Source organism: Ambystoma mexicanum, chromosome 8 (assembly GCF_040938575.1).
Source record: "Ambystoma mexicanum isolate Mex_15411 chromosome 8, UKY_AmexF1_1, whole genome shotgun sequence".
Taxonomy (NCBI): domain Eukaryota; kingdom Metazoa; phylum Chordata; class Amphibia; order Caudata; family Ambystomatidae; genus Ambystoma; species Ambystoma mexicanum.
This window is the reverse complement of record NC_090929.1, coordinates 585,375,053-585,398,917: the sequence shown is the minus strand read 5'-3', so window position 1 is coordinate 585,398,917 and position 23,865 is coordinate 585,375,053. Positions and strand designations below refer to the sequence as shown.

At 45.9% G+C, this 23,865-nt stretch overlaps 1 protein-coding gene across 3 annotated transcripts in view; it reads right to left on the bottom strand.

Annotated features, from left to right (window-relative positions):
- Window positions 1-23,865, bottom strand: part of RNF207 (ring finger protein 207) — a 1,212,833-nt gene that overhangs the window by 959,318 nt on the left and 229,650 nt on the right. For all 3 annotated transcript variants that reach the window (XM_069610286.1, XM_069610287.1, XM_069610288.1), the window contains one exon: window positions 7,383-7,515. In XM_069610286.1, the coding sequence (XP_069466387.1) occupies window positions 7,383-7,515 (133 nt within the window). The remainder of the gene's footprint in view (window positions 1-7,382; window positions 7,516-23,865) is intronic.

Sequence of the window (23,865 nt, the reverse complement as noted above, 5' to 3'; positions counted from 1 at the left end):
AGGTGGATTCTTGAATAAGTCCATTGTGAAGATTCTTTTGAAGATATTCCTTAAGAATTTCACGTTCTCGTCCTGATAGGACGTACATGCGACCGAAAGGAATCGGTGCATCAGGAACTAGTTCCAAGGCACAGTCATCTCTCCGATGTGGGGGTAGTTCGGCATATTCTGAATCAGAAAATACTGTCTGAAATTGCTTGTATTCGAGGGGTAATTCCTGAATATGGTTCAACATAGAGATGGAACCCGTATTTTCCAACAAGGAAACAGTAGGACGAAACCCAACAGCTCCGTCCAAGAGACAGTGCGTCAAACAATGTTCAGAACCCAGAAAAACAGTGCCCGCCTTCCAATTGATATAAGGATTATGGGTACGAAGCCAAGGTAACCCTAAAATTACTGGATAGTGTGCCGTACGGATTACATCAAAGACAACAGATTCTTGATGGGAGGAAATATTCATCCGCAAAAGTATTGTTTGTTCCTTTATGGGTCCTGAAGTTAACGGACTACCATCCACCGACTCAACTGGTATTGCCAAGGTCTTAACTGAACACGGTATATTATGAGCGGTCTTCCAGAGGGTATCAACAAAATTCCCCGCGGCCCCACAATCTATTAAGGCCGTGACCAGAATGGGAACAGAATCTCCCCATTTGATTTGGACTTGCAAAGCCATCATAGTAAGATCGGGGATCTCTGTTACTTGAAATGGTATCATAGAGGATGAGGAACCTGTTACTGATTCCCTAGCCGCGGTTCCCCTTGCGGTTGGGAAATGGCGTTTCCCTGTCTTTTGACTGGGATTAGAAGACAATCTTGAATAGTGTGTTCCTTGGAACCACAATACATACATAGCCCCTTGACTCGACGTCTATTGCGCTCTTCTGGAGTAAGACGACCTCTGGTAGTTCCTATCTGCATAGGTTCTTCCGTCTGAGATTTTCCTAAATTAGGGTAGTATGTAACAGGTTGTCTCACGGGACGGCCGCGACGTCGTTCCTTTATTCTTTCTTGCAATCTGTAGTCCATCTGCATGACCATGGTGATTAATTCTGCCAGATTTGGAGGTCTGGGTACTCGGGAGATCTCATCTTTTAACTCCTCATTTAACCCCCTGCGGAATATAGTGATCAGAGCATCGTCAGCCCAAGACGTGCCAGCTGCTAACTGCTTAAAATTGGTGATGTAGGACAACAGATCTTGAGATCCTTGTTTGAAATCCAATAACTGTTCTTGGGCTGAAACCGTGATTTCTTGACGGCTAAACATGGCTCTTAGACTATTCAAAAAGGCAGGGTAAGAATCTAGCAAGGCATTATTTGTAGTAACAAGAGGCGTGGCCCATGCTAAAGCAGGACCTGTTAAATTTGCAATCATGTGTCCTACTTTATCACGGTCACTACGAAAAAAGGCGGTCTTGAATGAGAACTGAACGGTACAAGCTTCAATAAAGGCCTTGAGTTTATGAGGATTACCGTCGTATAAGCCACCCGGAATTGGGCCAGGAGGTATCTCAGAACAACTAGGGACTCTGCCTACCTGTTGTCGGAGATAGGCATTCTCCTGTTTTAGAGCCTGCACTTCGGCCGTCAACGCTTGTACAGCGGTGATTATTTGTTGTTGTTGGGATGCGTCCATATTTCCTTGTAACCCTGAACCCCTGAGATAACCTGCTCAGAATTTCTGAAAGCTCAGTTTAAATTTCGAATCTCAATAATATCTTCTTTAAAGTGGGCGTTGCTAACTGTCAAAAAGTGATGAATGTCACAATGATCTTACAATTTAAACAACTGGCAGGTTACCCCAAGGACTCACCGTTAGCTCTCTTCTTGTCCTGTGACTGACACCTTCTAGCAGGGGAAGACTCTCCTTGTTCCAGGCGGGGAGATGAAAGTGAAAGCCTCCCAAGTACCTCTTCCCCCTCCCGGATAAACCAGGTAAGAGAAGAAGTCCCCGGGAAACCCTCTGGGGAAGAAAACCCTGTGCCGATGGTACCGGTAAGATGTCTTCAAGTTTCAGGTGGAGATTCCGGTGAAGTCCGGAGGACGCTTGTATTGAAAGAGAAAGAGACTGGTAAGTACAGGCAGGTAAGTGGAAAAATGGATATATGAGATATATAGGTATGGTGATTACCCTTAAACAGGAACGAAATGTGGGAAAAGGTGCCAGCCAGAGACTTCAGAGGACTTCTGAGAGAGTAAGGAAGGTTTTGATGAGAACAAGTAAGATAACTAAAACTGAATAGTGGAAAGCCACTGGGAAGTCTTTACCTGAGAGGAATGGAGGGCGGAGCTAGCAGTTGTTTCGATAGAACAGAGTTTTTGCACGGGCGGTCTCAATACCGGGGTAACATAAGCCTGTAGCTATACGAAGGAAAAGAGATCAGTAAGTCGGGAAAGGAAGAGAAAACGGGCATTTGATATGTCGGAGAATTCCGAAATAAGCTTACCGCCCTCTGAAACGAGACCGGTAGGCAAACTTTGGTGAGAAGGAGATGGAGTCCGTGGAATCGGGAGACAGAGAGGCAGTGGAAAATGCACTGAAATTCAGACAGAGCAGAACAGTTTAGAATGCTGAAAGGTAGTGTTTAGCAAGCCGTATCAGGATTCCTAGATGCGAACTTACGTAGCGTTGTTGAAGCAGAGTAGCAACGCAATTGTGTGCTGATCACAGGAACAGATATACCTACACTCGGGTAGGGAGACAGCACTTCCTGGAAACCGAGTCGTGCAGAATCTAGACCCGCAACTCCAGTTACGGCGGCCATATTACTAGGAAAAATGGCCGCCACCTGTCGTCCAACGGTCCATCGATGCCACAAGGACCACCGCCTTCGAAGGGGCATGACAGGGAAGTAATGAGGGGTGTGCCAAGAAATAAGATCAGACTATGGCCAGCGCTTCGCCTATGACCTTTTCGAAGAAATACCGTGGCTACTAGGGATAAAGTACAAGCTTTGCACCATGTACCAGCCCCAGGTAAACGGTATTGCTGAAAGACTCAATGTATTACTAAAAGAAGGCTTGGCTAAGCTAACATCTACCCAATGGCAAAACTAGTTTTCTTGACTCCCTCTTGCTCTCTTTGGTCTACGTAACCCACCCAGTGCAGATCATCACTTCACTCGGACAAAATTGTAATGGGTAGGGGGATGCATGCACCTGTCCCTCCTACACTTTCAATTTCAGATTCTAACACCAGCAATTAAATTAAAGGGTACTTAATTGAGATGACTAATGCGCACCAGTACATCTCCTGCCATGTTCAGCGACCAACAAGTAATCCGACCAACATTAATGACAGCATGCATTCCCATCATGGGGAGGACTTTCCGCATGCGCAACCACTCTACCCTGGTGATAGCATTTTGATTTGGAATACAGTGAGAAAGTGGAAGTAGCCCTGGTTGTGCGCCCCCTACGAGGCTGTTTACGAGACCCCATGGTGGTGAAGATCAAAGAACGACACGCATGGATTCACCTTTCATACGTACACAGACACCAGCAACACGTCGGAAAGAGAAAGCTTCACCTAATGAGGAGCATTTATGAAATTACATTATGCACTGCCGCAAGTTTCTTTCGAAGGGCAGCAAATTAGGAGAGAGGCACAAACACATTAGTGGGAATGGGGAAAGAACAAAAAGTGATGTAAATATAATAGGGATTGGGTTGTTTTGTGTTTCTCTTTTCTTCTCCTCTTCTGGTTTTTGATACATAAGAGCTACACAAGCACACCTGCTGATAGTGGGGGGAAACACACACCAGGCGGAGTATATCAAGTATAGCAGAGTACTATAAATGCAGTTGGGGAGGGAGGGGACCTGGCATCAGAAAGAGTCTGGTATAAAGAGATGAAGAAGGTGGGAAAAGAAAGCACCAATGGCATATGCTACGTGTGCTCACTCATCCCACACCTTGCAGGGCGACCAAAAGAATACCTACCACAAGAGGTGACAGTAGAGGAGGGAAGTTGTCTGATGCATATGTCTTTTTGCAAAATCAGGGGAATCTTCCTGGGGCACACAGTGGAAGTGAAATGGGTAGATGAAGGGGGAAGAGGTGTACGAGGATAATTATATACAGATGGAAAGCATGGCCTGGGGAGCAAAAACCAAGCACACAGTATTATACTGAAGGAGCACAAAAAGGAAAGCAGGTGTTCATGACCCATAAAAGGATAGTGTGAAAGACTTCCACCGGATACGATGTGCCATGGTGCCACACCAGGACCTTCAAGCAAATCCAGGGTTCGGTGCTGAACATTCGAGATGGGAAAGAGGGATGGTACAGTGTCGTGCAGAGGGACTGGTGGGGTTTGGACAGAATGTGGTGAAAGAGATAGGTGTAGGGTGTAGGAAGATATGGAACGATAATGTCTATGCTTTAATATGGACAGATGAAAACCATCTCCTACACATAAAACCACTTACACAGTACTCTTTGTGTTTCAGAGCAAACAGGACATTGGTGCTGGGGATGAACACTGGCGCAAAAGCAAGATGGGCATTGTGGTGCTGCAGAAGGGGACAGCGGCAATGATGGACTTGTGGTGGGCATGTGGAACAAAAGCATACACCTAGCTGCCACCATACTGGATAGGTGTATGTGCATTGGTGAACCTCCACAGTCCTGCTCTGGTCGTGCCTCGTGCAGATTTGATTCTATTCAACAAACCAGCAGTGCAGGAAAAGAAAGAAGAGCAACAAAAGATAACAAGGAGGAAGAGGTTTAGCAATTGTGTATCGGCAGAATCCACCAATAGCTTGGAGGACATTCTGCCTCATCTGAGATTGTTCAACAAGGCATCTGTGTTCTTCACCTCTCTCCTGCATCTGGAGTGCAAACTGCAGCCAATGCAAAATGGCTGCAGATAACCAGTTACGAGTTGCTCCAATTGACTAATGCAACTGAAAAAGGATTAAATGTGGTTCGGGGAGAGCTTTGAGCACTGCGTTTAATGGCCCTCCAGATCAGATCTATTTTGGACCTTATGACTGAATTCAAAGGGGTGTGTGCCACAGAATTGGCAGCACCTGCTGCACAGCAATTTATATGAATGATGCAGCATATGGAACACTCACAGAGGCTGTCAAACAAATTAAAGCAATACACGAGAAGATGACACTAGAGGCACAGAATGTTACGTCAGGCATCTAGCTGGATGCCCTTTTTGCTTGGATGCATACTGGCTAGCAGCAATGTTCCAAATATTTGTCCCTCTGCTCATCTCAATCCTCGTCGCCTCCTGTGTCAGCCGGTGGTTCATTGATTGGTGTAAATGCCACCAGCGTAATGGACATCTTATCATGGCACTGAATAAATTTGAGCTTGACAAAGTTTTAGATGAGGAACTGCCCAGTGTGAGCGAGAGGGATAGTGGTAATGAGGAACTAATATTCACGGCACCTCCTTTGGATTTAAAAAACGACTAAGCATTATGGGGAGAATGCTCACCTGATAGGCCAAAGAAACATATTTTCAGAAAATGCATAGAAGTGTATGAAGAAGAGGGGGACATAAACAGGGTCACATGAGTGTGGGTGCACAAGGAGAAAGGTAAGGAAATGAAAGATAAAGAAGTGTTGATGGAATGATCGATCGAAGAGGGGAATGTACTAAAGGTGCTAATTCAGCACCAGATAGGGGGCGCACCTACCACCTTCGGGAGTAAGGAAGAGGGCACAGGGGTGACGAGACACCTCAAAGGAGCAAATGCCACAGGTACACAAAGTAACCATCCTCTCACAAATAAAAGACATCAAATCGAAGGGCGAGGGTAGACACGCAGCACGGGTTCAAATAACACAAGGGACTTTACATAAACAGCATAAGAATGAGGAAAACACCACATCGACAGTACACGCAATTGATGAGGAAACCCCGTTGCAGGCCCAACAAGGGAAATCTCGACCTCAGACACATGACCCACCCACCAAGAACCGGGGAGGAGGGAGACGTTGCACAAGTTGCTCGTCACAGGCGAATCAAAGCAGCTAGAACAAGCATAATGTGAAATAATTACAGGACGGTCTGCCAATCCAGCAGTCATGTGGGATGCAGGGGAAATTAACCTAAGTCAGTGTACTAGTCACATGGCCACCCATGCCCATTGGCAGGTGGATGTGGGAAAAGTACACTGGGGATAGTGGTGTTCCTGGGAGAACCAATCAGATGGTAAGTAAATGTGCTCCAAGGAAGTGGACAGCCTTCGGAGTAATCACCACTGTACTTTTAAAGTTCGCCATCAAGCATGTGTTGAGTGTCCGTCCCCTTTCCCACCAGAAGCAGGGTGTCTTGCGTCCCGTTCTAAATTTTTCTGACCAATGACAGTGTGTTGATGTTCCGGGGGTCAGCACACATGTTATTTTACTAGTTACTAATTGTTCCGGGGAGCCTGAGAAACAATGTGGCACCACATGGGGAGGTGAGGTGTTGGGATGCCATCAAAATGTTTGGGCCAATTGTAGTACACTAACGTATATATTTAGCACTAAGGATATGACATACAACAGCCAATTAAATGCCTGGGAAAACATTGAGAATGAGAATATTTCAAATTGCAAATATTTCAATGGCTTCTGACTATTGTGTTCTATGGTATAAAACTACTGACCATGGTGCATTCAGATGTCCGCTCATTTCAATCTGACCTGTTCCACTGTTCTGCTTGGTTTGTGCTTGCCCGGCTGTAATAAACAGCGTTGCTTCTTGCCCGGTGTGTGCTCCTTTTTGAGTACGTTTTTTCCATTGTGTGAGCGGATGACCCCTGATTACATTTTCATTCACATCTGTCTGGTCTTCAGAGGAGGATTATGCACCCTAATGTTGAAGATAAGTCCCTTCTTTTAGACGACTTCTTTTAATTTGCTGATTCTTTCACTGTGTTTTTGACAGTCTGATTTTCTATTCCGAGACACATGGAAATCTTAGTTAAAAATAGAAACACTTCCACAACTTTCTGCTAGGTTCACAGAAAGGAGATGAAAAGGAGGGAGGTTTCTATATTTGTCCTCTCTTTCAAGACATCTTGCAATCATACCAGCATTTTCAACTATGTTCACTGCCCAGATAAAATCAGAGGGAAGGCTCACAACCTGCGGGGCCCAATGGAGTCCTGTAATCACATACTGTTCTCCTTGCCCAGGCTGGGAATAGCCAAAATACAGTAATCCTATACGTCGATAATTGTCTGGGGAAGGGACCCACTACCAAAGAGATGAACGTCTCATAAAAGTAATTATTACGACAAGAAAGAGGGGTGTGGAGGTTATATCGCTGCACCACAGACAGTAAAAAAGGTAGTCTCGCACAGGGAAAAATCGGAACAGCAGCGGACTTAGTTATCTGTGTAATCATGATCTGAAATGTTGGTCTTACCTGTGTTTTGCACTCCAAGTCACAGTTGGCACACTGGGTAAATTCTTCACAATCACCTGAATTGTCTACCAAGAATTTAAGGAGTTGATCTACAGGAGGGAGGCCATCGTTTCCTTTTACAATTGATTGGTGACTGAGAAGAAAAAAGAATAAAGAAACAGTTTACATCCTCAGAATGGGATGAATTTATAACATTTCAGTTTAATTCACTATCATGAAAGGGTTTCCTGTCTTTAATCAATATGAATTATAACTGAAGTCCTGGAGTTTCAGACCAGGAGTGTTGCTAGGTGTGGAAAAGATCTGGGGCTACACTAATGCCGGGACTGTCGGGACTTGGGGCTAGCTAGCCATTTGGTTGCAGTCCCTTAGCTTCTATCTGGGGCTACAACCAAAACACCAGGGGCTATAGCCCCCCCGCCCTAGCAACTCTGTTTTAGAAATGAAAATGAAATGCAGTAAGAACGTTCCATGCACCAGTTTCAAACTTGTTACTGAAAGGAATGTTTAGTCTACGTGTAAAGCAAACTGACAAAGTCACCCACCATAGTGACTACCTTACTCCTAGTCCATGGTCCCTTTTCTTCCATAATTGTGGGACATTCCGTCCATAGGGACAGGAGAAGAGCACATTTTAAGCATTTATTTTTACACGAGGCCACCGCATGTAACCCCAGCCCCACCTTCCTGAGCTCTGCCCCGCGCATCGTCCTTCAGTCGTTTTCTATCACCAGGTGAAGGACTATTTAGCAAAATAGAGGATACTTATTAAAGGGGACGGCGGGTGGTTTTATGGAGGAAAGGGGACTATGGACTAGGAGTAAGATAGTCACTACAGTGAGTAACTTTGTCATACTCCTACGCCCTGTCCCCTTTCCTCCATACTTGTGGGAGATTCCCAAGCACTGTCCAAAGGAAAACAGGAGGATGGACATTTCCCTTATTGGAACAAATTCTTAAGAACTGCCTGGCCGAACTGGGCATCAGCCCGGTAGTTCAGGTCAAGACAATAACACCTGCAAAAAGCCAAAGGGGAGGACCAATGAGCATCCTTGGCTATGGACTCCCAAGGGACATATCTTGGGAAGGCAAGAGCAGCCGCTTTGCCACAGACCAAATGCCCATGAATGCCCTTTGTGGGCTGAAGGCCCTGAATTTTGTAGGCCTCGGAGATACATGAAGCAATCCAACGAGAGATGGATGCTTTCGAGGCAGATTTCCCTTTTGGGTCACCAAACGTAACAAAGAGTTGTGAAGAACTTCTAAGTTTTCTTGTTCTGTTGAGGTAAAACTTCAGTGCTCGCCTCACGTCCTGGTTGTGTAAAATCCTCTCGGCACTGGAGACTGGGTTCGTGAAAAAAAACGGTAAGGATATAGACTGGTTTAAGTGGAACTCAGAGACAACTTTGGGAAGGAAAGAAGGACGAGTGCGAAGCACAGCGTTATCGTTGGGGAAAGTTAGCAACGGATGTTCGACAGAGAGAGCTTAAACCTCACTTATTCTTCTCGCAGATGTTACCGCAATCAAGAAGGACACTTTCCAAGAAAGGTACTTGAGCTCGGTAGTGGCCATAGGTTCATAAGGCTTATGACGACGTGGTGAGGACCACATTCAGATCCCATTTTGGACGAGGAAGCCTAACCGGAGGAAAAAGATGAAGAAGACCTGCAAAATGTCTCTGGATGACTGGGTTTGACAGTGAAAAAAAGCAACTGTCTGCAGACAGATAAGCCGCAATGGTGGATAGGTATGTCCTGCATGATAAGACATGGATGCCAGAGGCTGTAAGGTCTTATATAAAAGACAAAACACAGTCAATAGAAGCCTGACAGGGATCAAGCTGTTAAGCTAGACACCAATGACAAAATCAAAGCCATTTGCTCTTGTACTGAACCCACGTGAAGAAGGTCGGGAATCTGCAGCAACCTGATTGGGTTACACACAGATAGGTGCTGCAGTTCCAAAAACCACAACCTGGCTGGCCTCCAAGGAGCTATGAAGAGGAGAGTGCAGTTGGAAGCACCCTTGAGTTCGAGTGACCGATGAATCAGCTGCCAAGGAGGGAAGGCGTAAGCTTTCATGTTGTCCCAAGGAATCTTAAGAGCGTCCCCCAGGGAAGACACTCCGAGACCGTCCCTGGAAGCATAAAGAGGAAGTATCCTGTTCATTGAAGTTGCAAAGTGGTCCACCGCTGGAGCACCCCATTGCTGGAAGATCTTGGTGAGAACATTGGTGTTCATCTCCCACTCATAACTCAACGCAGATTGGTGGCTGAGGGAGTCTGCTGCAACACTGATGTGACCTGGAATGTGCAGTGCCTGAAGCCAGACATTGTGCTGGATCGCCCAATTACAAATTTGTATATCTAGATCCACCAGAGGAGGAGACCTGGTGCCCACCTGTTTGTTGATGTAGAACATTGCTATGGAATTGTAAGTGTGAATTGGAACCACACTGTTGATGATAGAGGGCTGAAAAGCCTTGCGCGCCAGCAAAACTGCCAGAAGCTCTAGGTAGTTGATATGGGACCTCTGTCCTGGGGCGTCTACAAATCATACACCTCGAGGTGACACAGTGTCGCCCCCTACACTAGAAGTAGTCTATAGTAACTGTTACTTGTGGGCAAGGCTCCTGGAAGGAGGTTCCCACCGAAAGGTTGCTGGCAGAAGACCACCATTGAAGATCCGCCGTCATGGAGGATGGAACTGGATTCATCTTGGAGTCTGGATCCGTAGCCTGAGACCAGCAACTCCGAAGAGCAAGCTGAGTGCACCTCATTTTCAGTCGTGCAAGAGGTAGAGCTAATGTGGGAGGACTGCAGGAAAGGCTGGCATGTGGTTGACAGGTTTGCAATCCTGTCCTCCGTCAGGAACACTCTGGAACTGACAGTATCTCAACGGAAACCTAGAAAAATCAGGTCTTGAGCAACCGTCATAGACGATTTCCGCCAGTTCACCAACAGCCCGAGATTGAGCTGGAGCTGGAGGAGTGACTGAAGATTGCCCGTAGCGGCCTGTGGACAAGGACTGCGCAGGAGCCAATCGTCCAAGTCTGGACATACATGAACCCCCTGCAGTCTGAGGAATGCTGCGATGACAGACATCATCTTCATAAAGACACGTGGTGCCGAGCTGAAACCCAACAGACGCACAAGATACTGGAAGTGTTCTGTTTCCATGTAGAACTGCAGATATTTTCGATGTGGGCTCCAGATCAGAATATACATATATGTATCCTGAAGGTCTACTACGCTGAGCCAATCACCCATACGGAGAGAGGACTTTATCTAGCACAGCGTAATCATCCTGAATTTCTCTTGGGGTAGAAATAGATTGAACTTGGAGAGGTGAAGGATAGCGCGCAGGGCAGCCTGGTTGGGTTTTGGCACTGTAAACAGACGGGATTAATAGCCCTCCCCTTGCTCCCACAAGGGAACAGGTTCCACTGCTCTGAGGTCTAGAAGTTTCTGTACCTCGGCTCTGAGGGAGGGTGACCCAGTCTGCTGGAGAATAGGATGAGAGGGTGGGGTAGCGGGGAGGGGCAAGCGGAAGACCGCCCGGCGATGGACAAAACCCATCTGTCTTCTGTGATGGTCTGCCAAGCCTCCAGATGAGACAAAATTCGACCTCACAACGGAGTCTCGTGTGACTAATGGAAAATATAATTTAGATGTTTTATCAGCAGGGAGACCACCCGTTGCTGAAGAAGAGGCTAATGGCAGAGAGAAAAAACAGCCACCTTGCTGTTGCTCTTTACGGTGGGGCCACCAGCTGGAGCCTCTGCGTGGCGTGCACGGTGGTCCTGAAAGCCTCTGAAACCAGAGAAGGACCTCGTTTGAGACCCCGACCTCTGAGTATAAGGTGCCTTTGCTGGGGTTTTCGCAAAGACTGACAATGACTTGGCAGTTTGAGTGCTTGCCTTGGTCTTTGTGAGTTACTTATCCATGGAGGAGTGCAACAGTTCTTTACCCTTGAAGGGGAGATCAAGCACCTTGTCCTGAATTTCCTTCGTAAACTTTGTAGCATGGAGCCACGCTTGGCGGGAAATGTCTACTCCAACCATAAGGCCTCGAGCTGAAGTATCGACATGATGGGCCGCAGGCATCGGATAAGCTGCGCTTAAAGTCTTGGAGCCTATCAGGAGGAATACATTCCTGAATCTCAGCAAGCTCCTTCCAAAGTTGGACATTATCAGTCGCCAGGATAGGCTTGGTATTAGCCTGATGCACCTGAAGAGCCGAATTGGAAAAAAAACATTGCCCCCTGGCATCAAGAAGCTTGTCCTCTTTGGAAAGGATCTGAGATGCTGCAGTGGAGGATGTAGAGGCCGGCTTCGACTGGAGCAATGCTGCTGCCATCACCGTCGATAAGGGGAGTGGACATGCAGACAAGGATATGTCCTCAGATGCATGTAACTTGTAGCGAGCTTCAATTTTCTTGTTTAGGTGTTGCCCCGAATTAGGTTTTTCTCAGACCTTACGGGCCTTTCAAGGACGTCGTTCTGAAGTAATATGCCGGTGCACTCCTGTGTCGACAGAGTGAAGGCTCCAGAAAGTACCCCTTCTTGTGGAGCCGGCGGTTCAGGTATTGGGATGTCTAGCAATGTCATCATATCTACAACCCAGTCGTGAAAAGCTCTAATAAAGAGGGCGGGTCATCGCTTTCCTGGTCTACCTGGTCCTCATCCAATGAGGTGGGAGCAGAAGTCTGATCCATCGCACATGGTGACTCAGGCCCCGAAGGCACTGTTGACTGTGCAACAGGAGTCTTTTCCACAGGGGAAAGGGGAGGCAGTGTAGGAGTAGGCCCCACAGGAAGTGGTGAAGGTGGCACCACCGGAACTTGCATCGAGATTGCAGGAGCAGGTGCCATTTCAGGCGGCTTAGGATACATTTCCTTATATAATTCCTTAAAGTACGCCTTCCTGGGATCAGAATGCATAAGTGTCTGAAACTTGCAAAAAAGCATCCTCAGACGAAGATCTAGGCGCTGGAGTGGGTAGAGGCAGCTCGGAAGGGGTATACCCCCAGGATAGCAAAGAGGATGGTTGCCAGGATGGTCCCCCACTAACTGGATCCACGTAAATCAAAGGCGCAGACGTAGGAGGGAGCAAGACTGTATGCCGCAGCGGTGTCCGAGCCCACCAATCCATTGCTCTTATTATCCACAAAACGTGGAAAAGGCTGTTCTGCCCCAAAAACAGGCCCGTCAGCATCAGCCGTGATGAACGTTAGTGTAAGGGAGGTAGTCAAAATAGCCACCATGGACCACGGGGGTTGGGCCGCCATTTTTTTAACGCCTGACGTGAACTGCGTCACAGGTGTAAGTGAGGCCGTGGTCACCACAGGGGAATTAGGGGTCTTATGTTCCATTTTAGCCTTGTGACAAGGAACCTCGGCAGAGCCAGTGCTAGCAGATATAGAGTGTTTCTGAGACACCTCAGAGACTGCTGATGAATTAGCCCCAAGTGAGGGAACCGCGGTGGAGACGGTACTCTAAGACTTAACCGGCTTCTTTGCCCGCTCTGAAGGATCGGTTCCACCACAGGTCTGAGAGTGGGAAGGCTTAGAGTCACCTGATGAAGCTAGAACCCTCAAAGGGGGCCCCTCATTCTTGCTGGTCTTAGATATAGCCCCAAGAAGGGGAACCTCAGGGACAACCCCAGTATGTTTAGTCACTTTAAGAGGGACCTCGAGGTGAGACTTGGTACACTTAGTTCCAGATGTGGAAACCTCAGGGCTGACCCCGGTGACAACAGCCCCAGAAGTACTCGGCCTAACTTTAGCCCCCAAAAGGGGAACCTCCGATGAAAATCCAGTTTTGGCAGCCCCTTTGCAGGGGTCCTCAGAGGAAACTCTGGAGCGCTGGTTAGATCCCTTTCAGGACACCTCAAGGAGATCCATGCTAATAGAGCTGTTTGCGACCCTCCCAGACCCAGAAGATCCCAGCAAGGAGTCCCAGGGCCAGGGTGCCCTAAAAAGGAACAAAATTACCAGCCGTTTCCTTTTTTCTTCAATGAACTGCTGTAAATGTGGTGCAGGAAGGCGTTAAAACACCTCCTCCCACCTGACAAGCTGATGTTGGAGTGCCCTGACAGATAGGGAGTCTCAGTAGAAGCACGAGTCCTAACGGTGTTCCAGGCCTAAGCACTCCAGGCGAAGAGAGTGGGGATCTGCCCTCGCGAAACGACGTTCGTACGATGAACAGGACACGTCTCCCATACGCTCTGGCATAGACGGAAGAAAGAAGACTGCACAACCGTAGCAGGAATAAAGGACAAGGGAACAAAAAGAAAAATATTCCCTGTGATGCAAGTGCGTCCGACCCCGACCGCACGGAGAAAAGGACTGAAGGGCGATGCGTGGGGCGGAGCTCAGGAAGGCGGGGTTACGGTCAAGTGTGGTGGCCCAGGTAAAAATGAATGAAGGACAAAAAAGTAAAGTGTTTGATGCTTTAAAGTGCTCCAGTCCCAATCCCAAAGGACGAAATGTCCCACAATTATGGCGGATAGGGGACGGGGCCGGAGCACTTTATATGCCTACCTTATCCCAGTCTTTGCAATGTAATGTAAAGAAGGGTCAATTATGACCTTTCTCTGCACTGTAAAAAATTGCACCATAGCAGTATGATCGATACTGTACATAATTCATTTACATATTCCAGATGAGCATGCAAAGGGCAATTCTTTTTAAATAATGTCTGCAGATTTACTGAAATACCACTGTGTTTTTTTCAGTAAGTCCACATGCATTACCACTTTACGGGCATTATCCCTGTAAGAAGACAGAGCCCTTTCATATTACCACCAATGGTAATGTGGCGTTAACACCCGATCCGGCGGGCCGAATGGGTGTTATCCGCCTGGGGCCCAAGTTAAAAGCCTGAGCGAAGCCCATTAGCATCCCAGGTTACCAAAGCAGCAACCCGGGGGGCTAAACAAAAGGGTTTTCCTTCATACAACAAGACGCGCGGGGTGTCACGTTGTACGAGGGGAAATATTTTACCAACATGGCCACCAAGGAAAGGGAAGGCAGGGATCCGCAATAAGGTAAGTTTGGGGGCCTGGGGGTTAAAAATACAAAAAAGGGGAAGGGGCAGTTCAAGCCCGTGTTCCTAGTCGCCTGATTGGCTGGTTCCCCCCTGCCGGGTGCAATGGTAATTTTTGGTTGTGGTTATCGGGCCAGAGAAACTGTTGAAGTTATAACAACGGCCAAGTAGGCACTTTACATTATATCATAAATGCCAATACATGAATGAGGCCTTAACGAACGCAAAGTACTTATCTGGAAACAAAAATCATTCAAGCATATTAGAAATTACTTTCAATGTTTTAGTTATGAAACTGATGTTTCAGATCAAGAAGGGCTATTTGATATTGTATTTAAAACAGATTATGATAGGTGTTACAATTAGATGGTGTCGCAGAGTGTGGGTTGTTCTTAACTGTAGCTGGAAGCTCCTTGTGATCCTGGGCAAACCATCTAGTCAGAGCTCTTGTACTCTTGTGAAAAGGAAACAGCACTTTTAGGTGAGAGGATTTGTTGAAGTGAGGCCTAGTGATCTTCGGCAAACACATGTGTCTCCCATAAGAAGAAAGGAAAGGAAAATGCAGCACTGGGAGAAAGATACGCTTATCACAGTCTACTCTTGTGGTCTTTGACAAAGAGTATATTGGAAACTCTTGTGCTTTTCGGGAGGAAAGAAAAGTCATTGGTACTGGTCAATGGAAGGATTTATTACAGTTCTTTCATGTGTTCACGGTCAAACAGGAGTTTGTGAGATCTTGGTTTCCATGAGGAAAGAAAGGGAATCATTGCATTGAGGTGAAAGGATTCAATGAAGACCAGGCTTGTGACCTTTGGCTGAAAGTATATTCTGAGCTCCTGTTTTCCAGTCATGAAGAAGAGAGCAATCAGTACAGCAGGAAGTCCCAATGTTGGAGCCATTCATTACAGTGCAGCCTCATTATCTTGGTCAAACAGTATATCCAGAGCTCATCGTTGCAACAAAGAGATAAATTGATGCATTAGGCATGGTGAGTACATTTACTATGCAGAGCACCATTATGATCTTGCGAAAAAAAAGTGTTTTCTGAGATCATATGTTCTATTATGAAACACGTCACACAATGTAGTGCATAAGCCTTTCTTGCTATGTGAAGAGTCGATAGCAACGTCTTCTACCATTGATCATAGGCAGGTTTCTGTCATTTATTCGCCCCCCCCCGCCCTTAGCCATATTTGGAGCCTTTTTGCTTTCTGCAAACTTATTAAAGCAGATTTTCAGAGGTAAGTGCCAGGCTTGGTGGTCAAGTCAATATGATTTATCTCCCTGACCAAATTTCTCAAGTACTCTATTGTCACCTACATAAGAAATTGTTTTCATTATATTCCGATGAAACACTACATTTTTCTCATGCAAAGTTACATATAAATTGTGATACAAATGACAAAGGCAAGAATAGAGCAATATGTTAATAGGTATACTGCAAAAATGCAATTGTTCTCGTTTTTAAAACAAATTTCAATGACAAAACACCTGTCAGAGAGCTCCTTGGCCAGTCAGGTCATCCAGAGAGGGCCCTCCAGAAAATACACTTGTTTATCCCTTGTGTAATTCTTTCCATGAAGTTTTGCAAACCTGCTGGAAGAACTGGTGTTAAGTCATGCATCACTTTTCTTAAAACAGCATGGGCTATTTCTCGCCTGTGCTTTTAAAGTAGAACACATTTTGTATATAGCACTATTTCAGAAAAATGTCAAAGTTTGGGTGACAAAATGTACCCTCACAACACTGTCCATCCACTAAACTCTTTCCCATGAACTCTAAATATTCATCCTATGTGAAAATATTATATGATCTACTGGCAGAAAGCAGCAGTGTTTAATCTTAAAACACATGTTCATGAGACTTGGATGATTTCTGGAACTTTAATGATAGGTGCTGGCCAGGGAAATTAAAACATAAATAAGGCTACAATACAAACAGGGAGCTCAGCAATATGATAGACATTATGAAGTGGAAGCATTGGTAACTCTCTTCAAGGGTCGATTTACAACAATGAGCATTAGCAAAACCAACGAAGCTGGCTTTGCAAATGTAGCGAAGTAAGAATGTTTCTGTCCTGTGGAGTCTTCACAGAAATATCTCATCCCTACATTTACAAAAGCCAGACCAAATGTTTGTTTGTAGATGTATGCATAATATGGATGCCTGCTTTCCTATGTTGAGCATTAATTGGTCTTATTGTATTTTTGATGATCAGGTATCCTTGAGGGCCTCCTAGTGGCCTGTCAGTAGTCAGAACAGTATGTCCACATGATATGATACCAAGATAAGGTTGGCAAAGGATGCACACATATGTGCACAGATTTGAACAGTGTGATGTGTGCTGTACAGATATGGGTGTATAGCTTTTTTGATGGTGCCATACAGTGTTGTGTTATAGTCATGTTTATTGTGATGAGCATTACGAGAATGTACTTTGAGATGAATACTAGTACCGTATTGTTGAAATGTACACATCCCGGGATATCCGAGGCTATCATGAAAGAGTTGGTAGGGCAGGAATGTTTGGATTTCAGTCTGCAATGGATAAGCATGTCCTCTGCGGATAATTGGGCTCAGAAAGTCCAATTATTTAACCCCTCCATGTACTCGAAGAAACACCCATGCAGGTTCTGAATAGAAATAAACAACTGCTATGACATCTATCGTTTTATATACTGTACATTTACGCAAAATTGTATTGTCTCTTGTAGCCCGAGTCGTTTTTCCCACTTGACAGACAATGGTCTTGCAGGGTTAAAATATACAATACTTAATGTTTCGAATAGAAAACAGATGCTAACACCAGATGTCCAATGTCGTTGACATCAGCAACATTCATTGATGTAAACATGTCATTTATCATCTTGATCCTGTAGAATTCAAGTGATAAACAGCAATTCTGTTTTTGCACAAACAGCATAGTGGGCAGCTCTAAGCATAAATGTAAACTATTGGATCTAAGTTTGGCACATTATTGTTACTTATTATGCATCTTTGCTATAAGTGTAAAAAGCATGCTGGAATGGAGAAAGAAGCATGAAATGCATTCTACGAAGGACATAGAAAAGCTTGAATTTTTTCCACTTAACTATACATACACACGCTCATGAATCCCCCTTAGCCCACTGGCTTGCACTGTGAGCCTTTGCTACATAGTTGGGGTTGGGCTATATACGACCTAATATATGAAAATGCAAATATACTGTTTACAAATATGGCGCATGTGTCTTTATCATTGTAGCCCACTCATTATAGATTTGAAATCTCTGTGCTAGTGTGCTTTTTATGCTCATGGCTTGATAGGCGAGTCCTAATAATATGCTTAACATTTCTCAACCTATTTAAACACAAAATTGGGCCTCATTATGAGTTTGGTGTTCATTTGTTCAGTAAATTCACAGAATTTTCACCAAGCTTATTTTTTCACTGTTAACGCCACTTGGTCCCATGGGTTTACTATCTGATTACAGTTGGTAGAAGGGCAGTGTAAATCTTCATTTTGTGTTCATAAAACTCAAAAGGAATTTTGGCATAATTACCGCTAGTCGTAATTTTGCCCCGGTAATTCTACCGATTTTTACCTTAAAGTGGAGAACTGCTGCCAGTAAATCCTTCACTTGAAGGTCAAACTAAAAATTCAACTGTGCGGCAGAAATGGCAGTCATTCAGATACTACCAAAATAAGTGCTGGACAAAAAGTCATCTAGCAAAATCACACTCACAATTTCCCAGATGAGAAACCACATAAGAAATCACTGATGAGTGTACAAACTAGAAACCCCTGGGGACTCTACAGACAACTCTGATTCTTGTGGCTGATACCCGTTCTGAATAAAGGAGTTTCAGACTTTTCAATATGGCAGGAATTCCACCCTCTTTTCCAAGCAATATTGCTCAAGACTATGCTCCCAGGCCAGACATGGTTGAGAAAGACAAATTCATTTCTTCAAGTGTATCAAATACTCAATAATTTGACTTACCCAATGAGCCAGAGGTATGTTAACTTGAACTCTAGGCAATCTTGCTGCTCCACTAAGCTCTATTAGTACCCCGGCGAGAAACAATCACAATGCAACAAGCATTCTGATTGGCTCTCGCCAGGTCCCTACCCGGCCGGGAATCCCTCCGTCGGGATTCCACGGCCTTTGTCCCCAGCGGGGGGCTTTGCAGCCCCTCAGCCAATGAGGAGGCTCGAAGCGGGGCCATCTCCACTCCGAGCTTCCCCGCGGCTGAGAGGCTGCCTTCGCCCCCCGCCGGGGACTCGGCTAAGTCCCTTCCCTCCCTTCCCTCCCACCCACCCCCCTACCTTACCTTCTTGATCCTGCGTCCCCAGCGGGGGACGAGGGAAGCCTCCAGCCGTGTGGAGACTCGGAGCGGGGCCATCCCCGCTCTGCACCTCCACATGGCTTGAGGCTTCCCTCGCCCCCCGCCGGGGACGCAGGTACTTTTTATTTATTTTTTTTCTTTTTCTTTTTCCCCCGTCCCACTCCCGCCCTCCCAACCCCACTTACATTTTTTTTTTATCCTTTTTCGGGAGCGGACGGACTGGGAACACTTGTGTTCCCAGCGGGTCCGCTCCCGATGGCCGCCATGGAAAGGGAAAACGGACTCCGTTTTCCCTTTCCATGGCGGCGGCCATTTTCTTGGTCATTTTATTTTCTGTCCCAAAACGCTGCGGCATTGAAACGGCCCGTTTTGCGGCCCGGGATACTAATAGCAATAGAACCCGAGCGGCGGGGGCATTACCGACTCTGGCAATGCCCCGGGGCCCATAGGTAAGGACCCGAGCGAAGCCTTACCTATGGGCCCCGAGGCATTCGGGTTCTATTGCTTAAGTAGAAAATAATCAGTTATGATTCCCTAGTGGAAACATATGGGAAATCAAGGAAACGGGAGTTGACGCCTGAATGGAGAGCCTGCTTCCAGCGTGAGCCGTTGCTTCTAAGCCCTGCCCCTCAGCAATATAACCACCAGTAGATCCCCGCAAGGGGTGAAGCCCACACGGAATCAAGGGTGCAGGAGTTGACGCCTGAAGGGAGAGTCTGCTGCCAGCGTGAGCCGTTGCTCCTAAGACCTGCCCCTATGCAATATTACCACCAGTACATTCCCGTGAACGCTGAAGGCCGCAGTGAATCAAGTGCATGGGAGTTAACGCCTGAAGGGAAAGCCTGCTGCCAGTGTGAGCCATTGCTCCTAAGCCCCACCCCAGGCAATATAACCACCAGTACCTCCCTGCGAGGGCTGAAGCCCGCAGGGAATCAAGGGTGCGGGAGTTGACACTTGAAGGGAAAGCCTGCTGCCAGCATGAGCTGTTGCTCCTAAAACCCGTCCCTCTGCAATATACGTGCCAGTACGTTCCTGCGAGGGCTGAAGCCCGCGGGGAATTAAGGAGTTGACACCTGAAGGGAGTTTAAGCACGAAGGAGTGTCCAAGAGCCAAGGATGGTATTGACCGCTGTGCCTCTGTGTCTGGATTGTCTATGCCGGCTAAGCCCTTGAAAAGGAATATCTGAAGGAACAACAAGGATATTGAAAATACACGAGAGATTAGGAGCCCTGCACATTGCATATTTGCACATTACTGTTTGCCTAAAGACGTATTTTCGTCCAATCGTTTTTCCGCCGTATTCACCTTCCCGTTGTCAAGGTGTACGAATTACGTATGCATATAACGGATTACAATGGAGTTGAAACAACACCCGGAGGCAATCAGCCTAATTAGGCGTGGGGAAGGGGGAGCCTTGGACTATGCGTGCTCCTCGAGCTGTTGGACGTTCCTCCCCAGCTCTCAGAATCCAGTTTGGGCTGTTGTAGAGTGCCTCTGGGGAAATTGCCATTTACTTGACTCCCCTTGAGCTGTTGTGACCGTAGTGTCGTGATACTATGTGCAATTCGGAAAACTGGGAAGTGAGGGAGCGAGCAATAGGCAAGGTGGACAGTTACTAGAGACTAGTCCATTATGTTTCATGGACTCTTGAGTTTCTCTTCCGATTTTCGATTTCCCAATAGGTTTTGGCTGAGTTTGGCCATCTGATTTGACAATTATAACTAGTTTTATAACCAGGCGCATAAGGTTTTAATTAAGTGATTTTATTGGTTTTACTTGGTTTTAACACAAATATTTATATTTGTCTCCTAATAATATTGTGTGTACATGGCTTAGGAAAAGCCTAGAAAAGGTTATTTTTAACAATTTGGTGAACAATCTAGTACAATGTCAAAACGAAAGGCAGCACAATCCATCTCCCCTAAGGGGGGTGGCAAAAGGATATTTAAGCTATGCAAACCAATTAGGGATGTAAATATATTGCTAACTGAAATAAAAGATCTACTGCATCACATAGAAGGTACCAATGTCAAAACAGCGGAAATCCCTTTTGGACAAAGGGTAGCAGCAGCCTCAAATTGTATAGCGGTTGTGGAAGATATTGAAATTCTTCCAGAAAGTGTGGCCCCAGTTCAAATACCCACCCCACGTTTAAGAATCCAAAGGAATGCAGGGAAACAAAACAACGTAATGGACCCATACGAGATAGGACATTTCGACAGACAGGAGGGGGGGGGAGAAATTATGCAATACCAATAGTAACCAATGGAGACATAGGAGCTCAAGTGTCAAACTACATACCAACACTGGGGAACTACTAAACTTGGATAGTCTGATTAAGCGATCTGATATTGGTACTAACCAAAGTCCACAGCATGCGATAGTAGGGAGCGAGCCCCAAGTGCCTATTCTAGAGGGTGATGGCAAAATAGAAATGATGGTACCAACATCCAATAGGTATCAGGTCCTGGTGAATGAACTGCCCACGGATGCAGATGTCACCAAGTCGAAGACCAATAGCACACCACATGCATCCCCTGCAATCAACAAAAGAGAAATAGTGGTTTCACAGGGCCCAAATATTTGTAAGGATACCATCAACATAAAAAGCACTGGTACACAAATTGATGGGTCTTATGGGTCTAGCACTACTCAATTGGAAAAAGGTAACCACACACTGGAATCAATATGGGATGGTTTGAAATTACTGAAAACAATATGTGGGTCACTTGAAAAAGTAATTAAAGAACATCTTATTCTTTTTTCTATCGACTTCGCTAGTATTAAGGAAAGATTGTCAAGGGCACATGTAAATGTGGATGATTGCAGTATTTCACAAGAGGGGAAATGAGAGGAACCCAAGAACTGAGATAACATCCAAAGATGCTCCCACTCATTTTTGGTTGACTACTCGTAGACCATATCTCTTCTAAAAGGCCAATGGAGGGAGAATTGTGCTGCCCCAGGTGGATAGAGGTTACCTTAGAGAGCCGAGAAGCTCCCTCTGTCTCTCAACCAGGAATACGGGAGAGTCGAATTGTGTGGACGGAGGATAGAGGAGTGGGTCAAAAGGCCTCTTCCCTCCTGTGGGAAATGTCTATAAGCCTAAATTGACTGCACACAAGCCCATGCCTGCATGGATCAGCACACCTAATACAACTCCACTGGGCAATAGGAGAGGGGGAGGAGCATTATGTAACCCCATGGGGATCTTAGAGATTACCCCAAAGGCCTCTCCCCTCGGGTGGAATGGCAACCACATACATAAATGTCATTGTACAATGTAGAGAAGCGTCCTAAAGGGGCTTACGAAACACAGGAGTCTCTGACAAATAAGTGCATCCGCTATTTCAACCACGTAAGAGGGTACAGGTCTATTATTAGAACGGACATGTTAAAATGTGAAAGGCAGAGCATGCTGGACCACAGTGAGGTCATGATTTTGGTCACTTTGAAAAATGAGGGGTTGATGGAAGGTTTACTGTCCGTGGAATATAGGGCTTATCCCCCCCGACCCCCGGGTTCTCGAATCTCAATCAGAATGAACACTAATAAAAAGATTGCAGATTCCAATAACACAAATTTCATACTTCATACAGGGAGATCTGTAGCAAAGGGTCCTATTGGGCAAAAGTCCTGTAGTAGACAGGACAAATCCAACCGGAGGATGTAGATTGACATATTTCTTCCCCTGGACTGGAGCGATAGGCCAAGGAGAGAATAGTCAGGCTAATCTCTTGGAATATAGCTGGTCTTGGAAAACACCCGATTGACCAGGATTGGTGTAGTTTTGTCCAGGGGCTACAACATAATATGTCTCCAGGAAACATGGGAAATTGGAGCCTGTCCGGTTTCAGGGGTATGAGGTCTTCTAGGTGCTGGGAAGTAAGTGGGCCAAAGGAAGACCATTCGGGGGAATTGGCAATATTGAAAAGTACTTCTCTGGATTGCCACTTTTCAGTAATTGAAACTGGCTCCCTTGATGTGCAGTATTTGGTGCTTGTCCGGGAAGGAGGTTAACCTATCTTATTTTTCAATGTGTACGATCGAGTTACCAATGCACACATCAACCATGTGATTGAGTTGATAAAGAACCTGGTGGAGCAGAAGAACGTAGGGAAGGGCCTGGATCTAAGAATCATACTTGCAGGAGATCTGAACCTGCGAGTTGAACCCATGGGCGATTTGGAGGTGGTGTGCGATGACATAGACGAGACCTGGGATGTCCTCTCCCCGGTTTCGATGGTCATGAGTAGGATCCATCCGCAGGCCCTTGGATGCGCTGCCATCCTCTTTGGCATGGGTTTAAGGCACTTTAATCGCTGCTTTGGTAAAGACCAACCATCAAGGCCTACGTACCGGGGGACCAACGTCTCCTCGCATATAGATTACATTTTCTTATCCCGGGGTCTGTGGTCTTTTGCAAGGGACTTTGAGGTCTTAGATCGAGAGGGAAGCGATCACAGGCCCTTGTTGTTGGTCCTGATTGAGTGAGGTGGATCTGAGAGTAGCCACCGGCACAACTCTAGTAATAAAGTCAGTGTTAAGGGACAATCCAAGCAGAGAATCAAATGGTCTGACCTTGACCTAGGTTCTCTGAAACCTAGTATCTATGAGTCAATCCTGCCCATATTAGGAAGGCTATCATTAATCAAACTAGGAGACACAGGTATTTATACTATATATGACACTTTTATTTCAGCCATAGAGCCATTTGTCACCAAGTCACACAAGATAGTAACTAAAAGAGCAATCAAACATAACATCTGGTTTGATGAGGACTGTCAGACAGCTAAATTAGACATCTTGATATGCTTAAAGGGCGGCATGGAAACGGGCAGGATTGAATTGAGTTGCCTCAAGGCACAATATAGAAACTTGATAAAGTCTAAAAAAGAGGAGTATGTCCAGCACGAATGGGAACGATTGCAAGAGGCATCTGAGTCCAGGGATGGTAGTTTATTGTGGAAAATAGTCAGTTGTAACAAGGAAGGCTGTGGGAATGAAGTGACAGTTGATATTGGTCCATGCACTTGGAAGAAATATTTTGAGAATCTCTACGGGATGGAACCCTCAGCTGGTAATCAGGACACCATATTATATGATC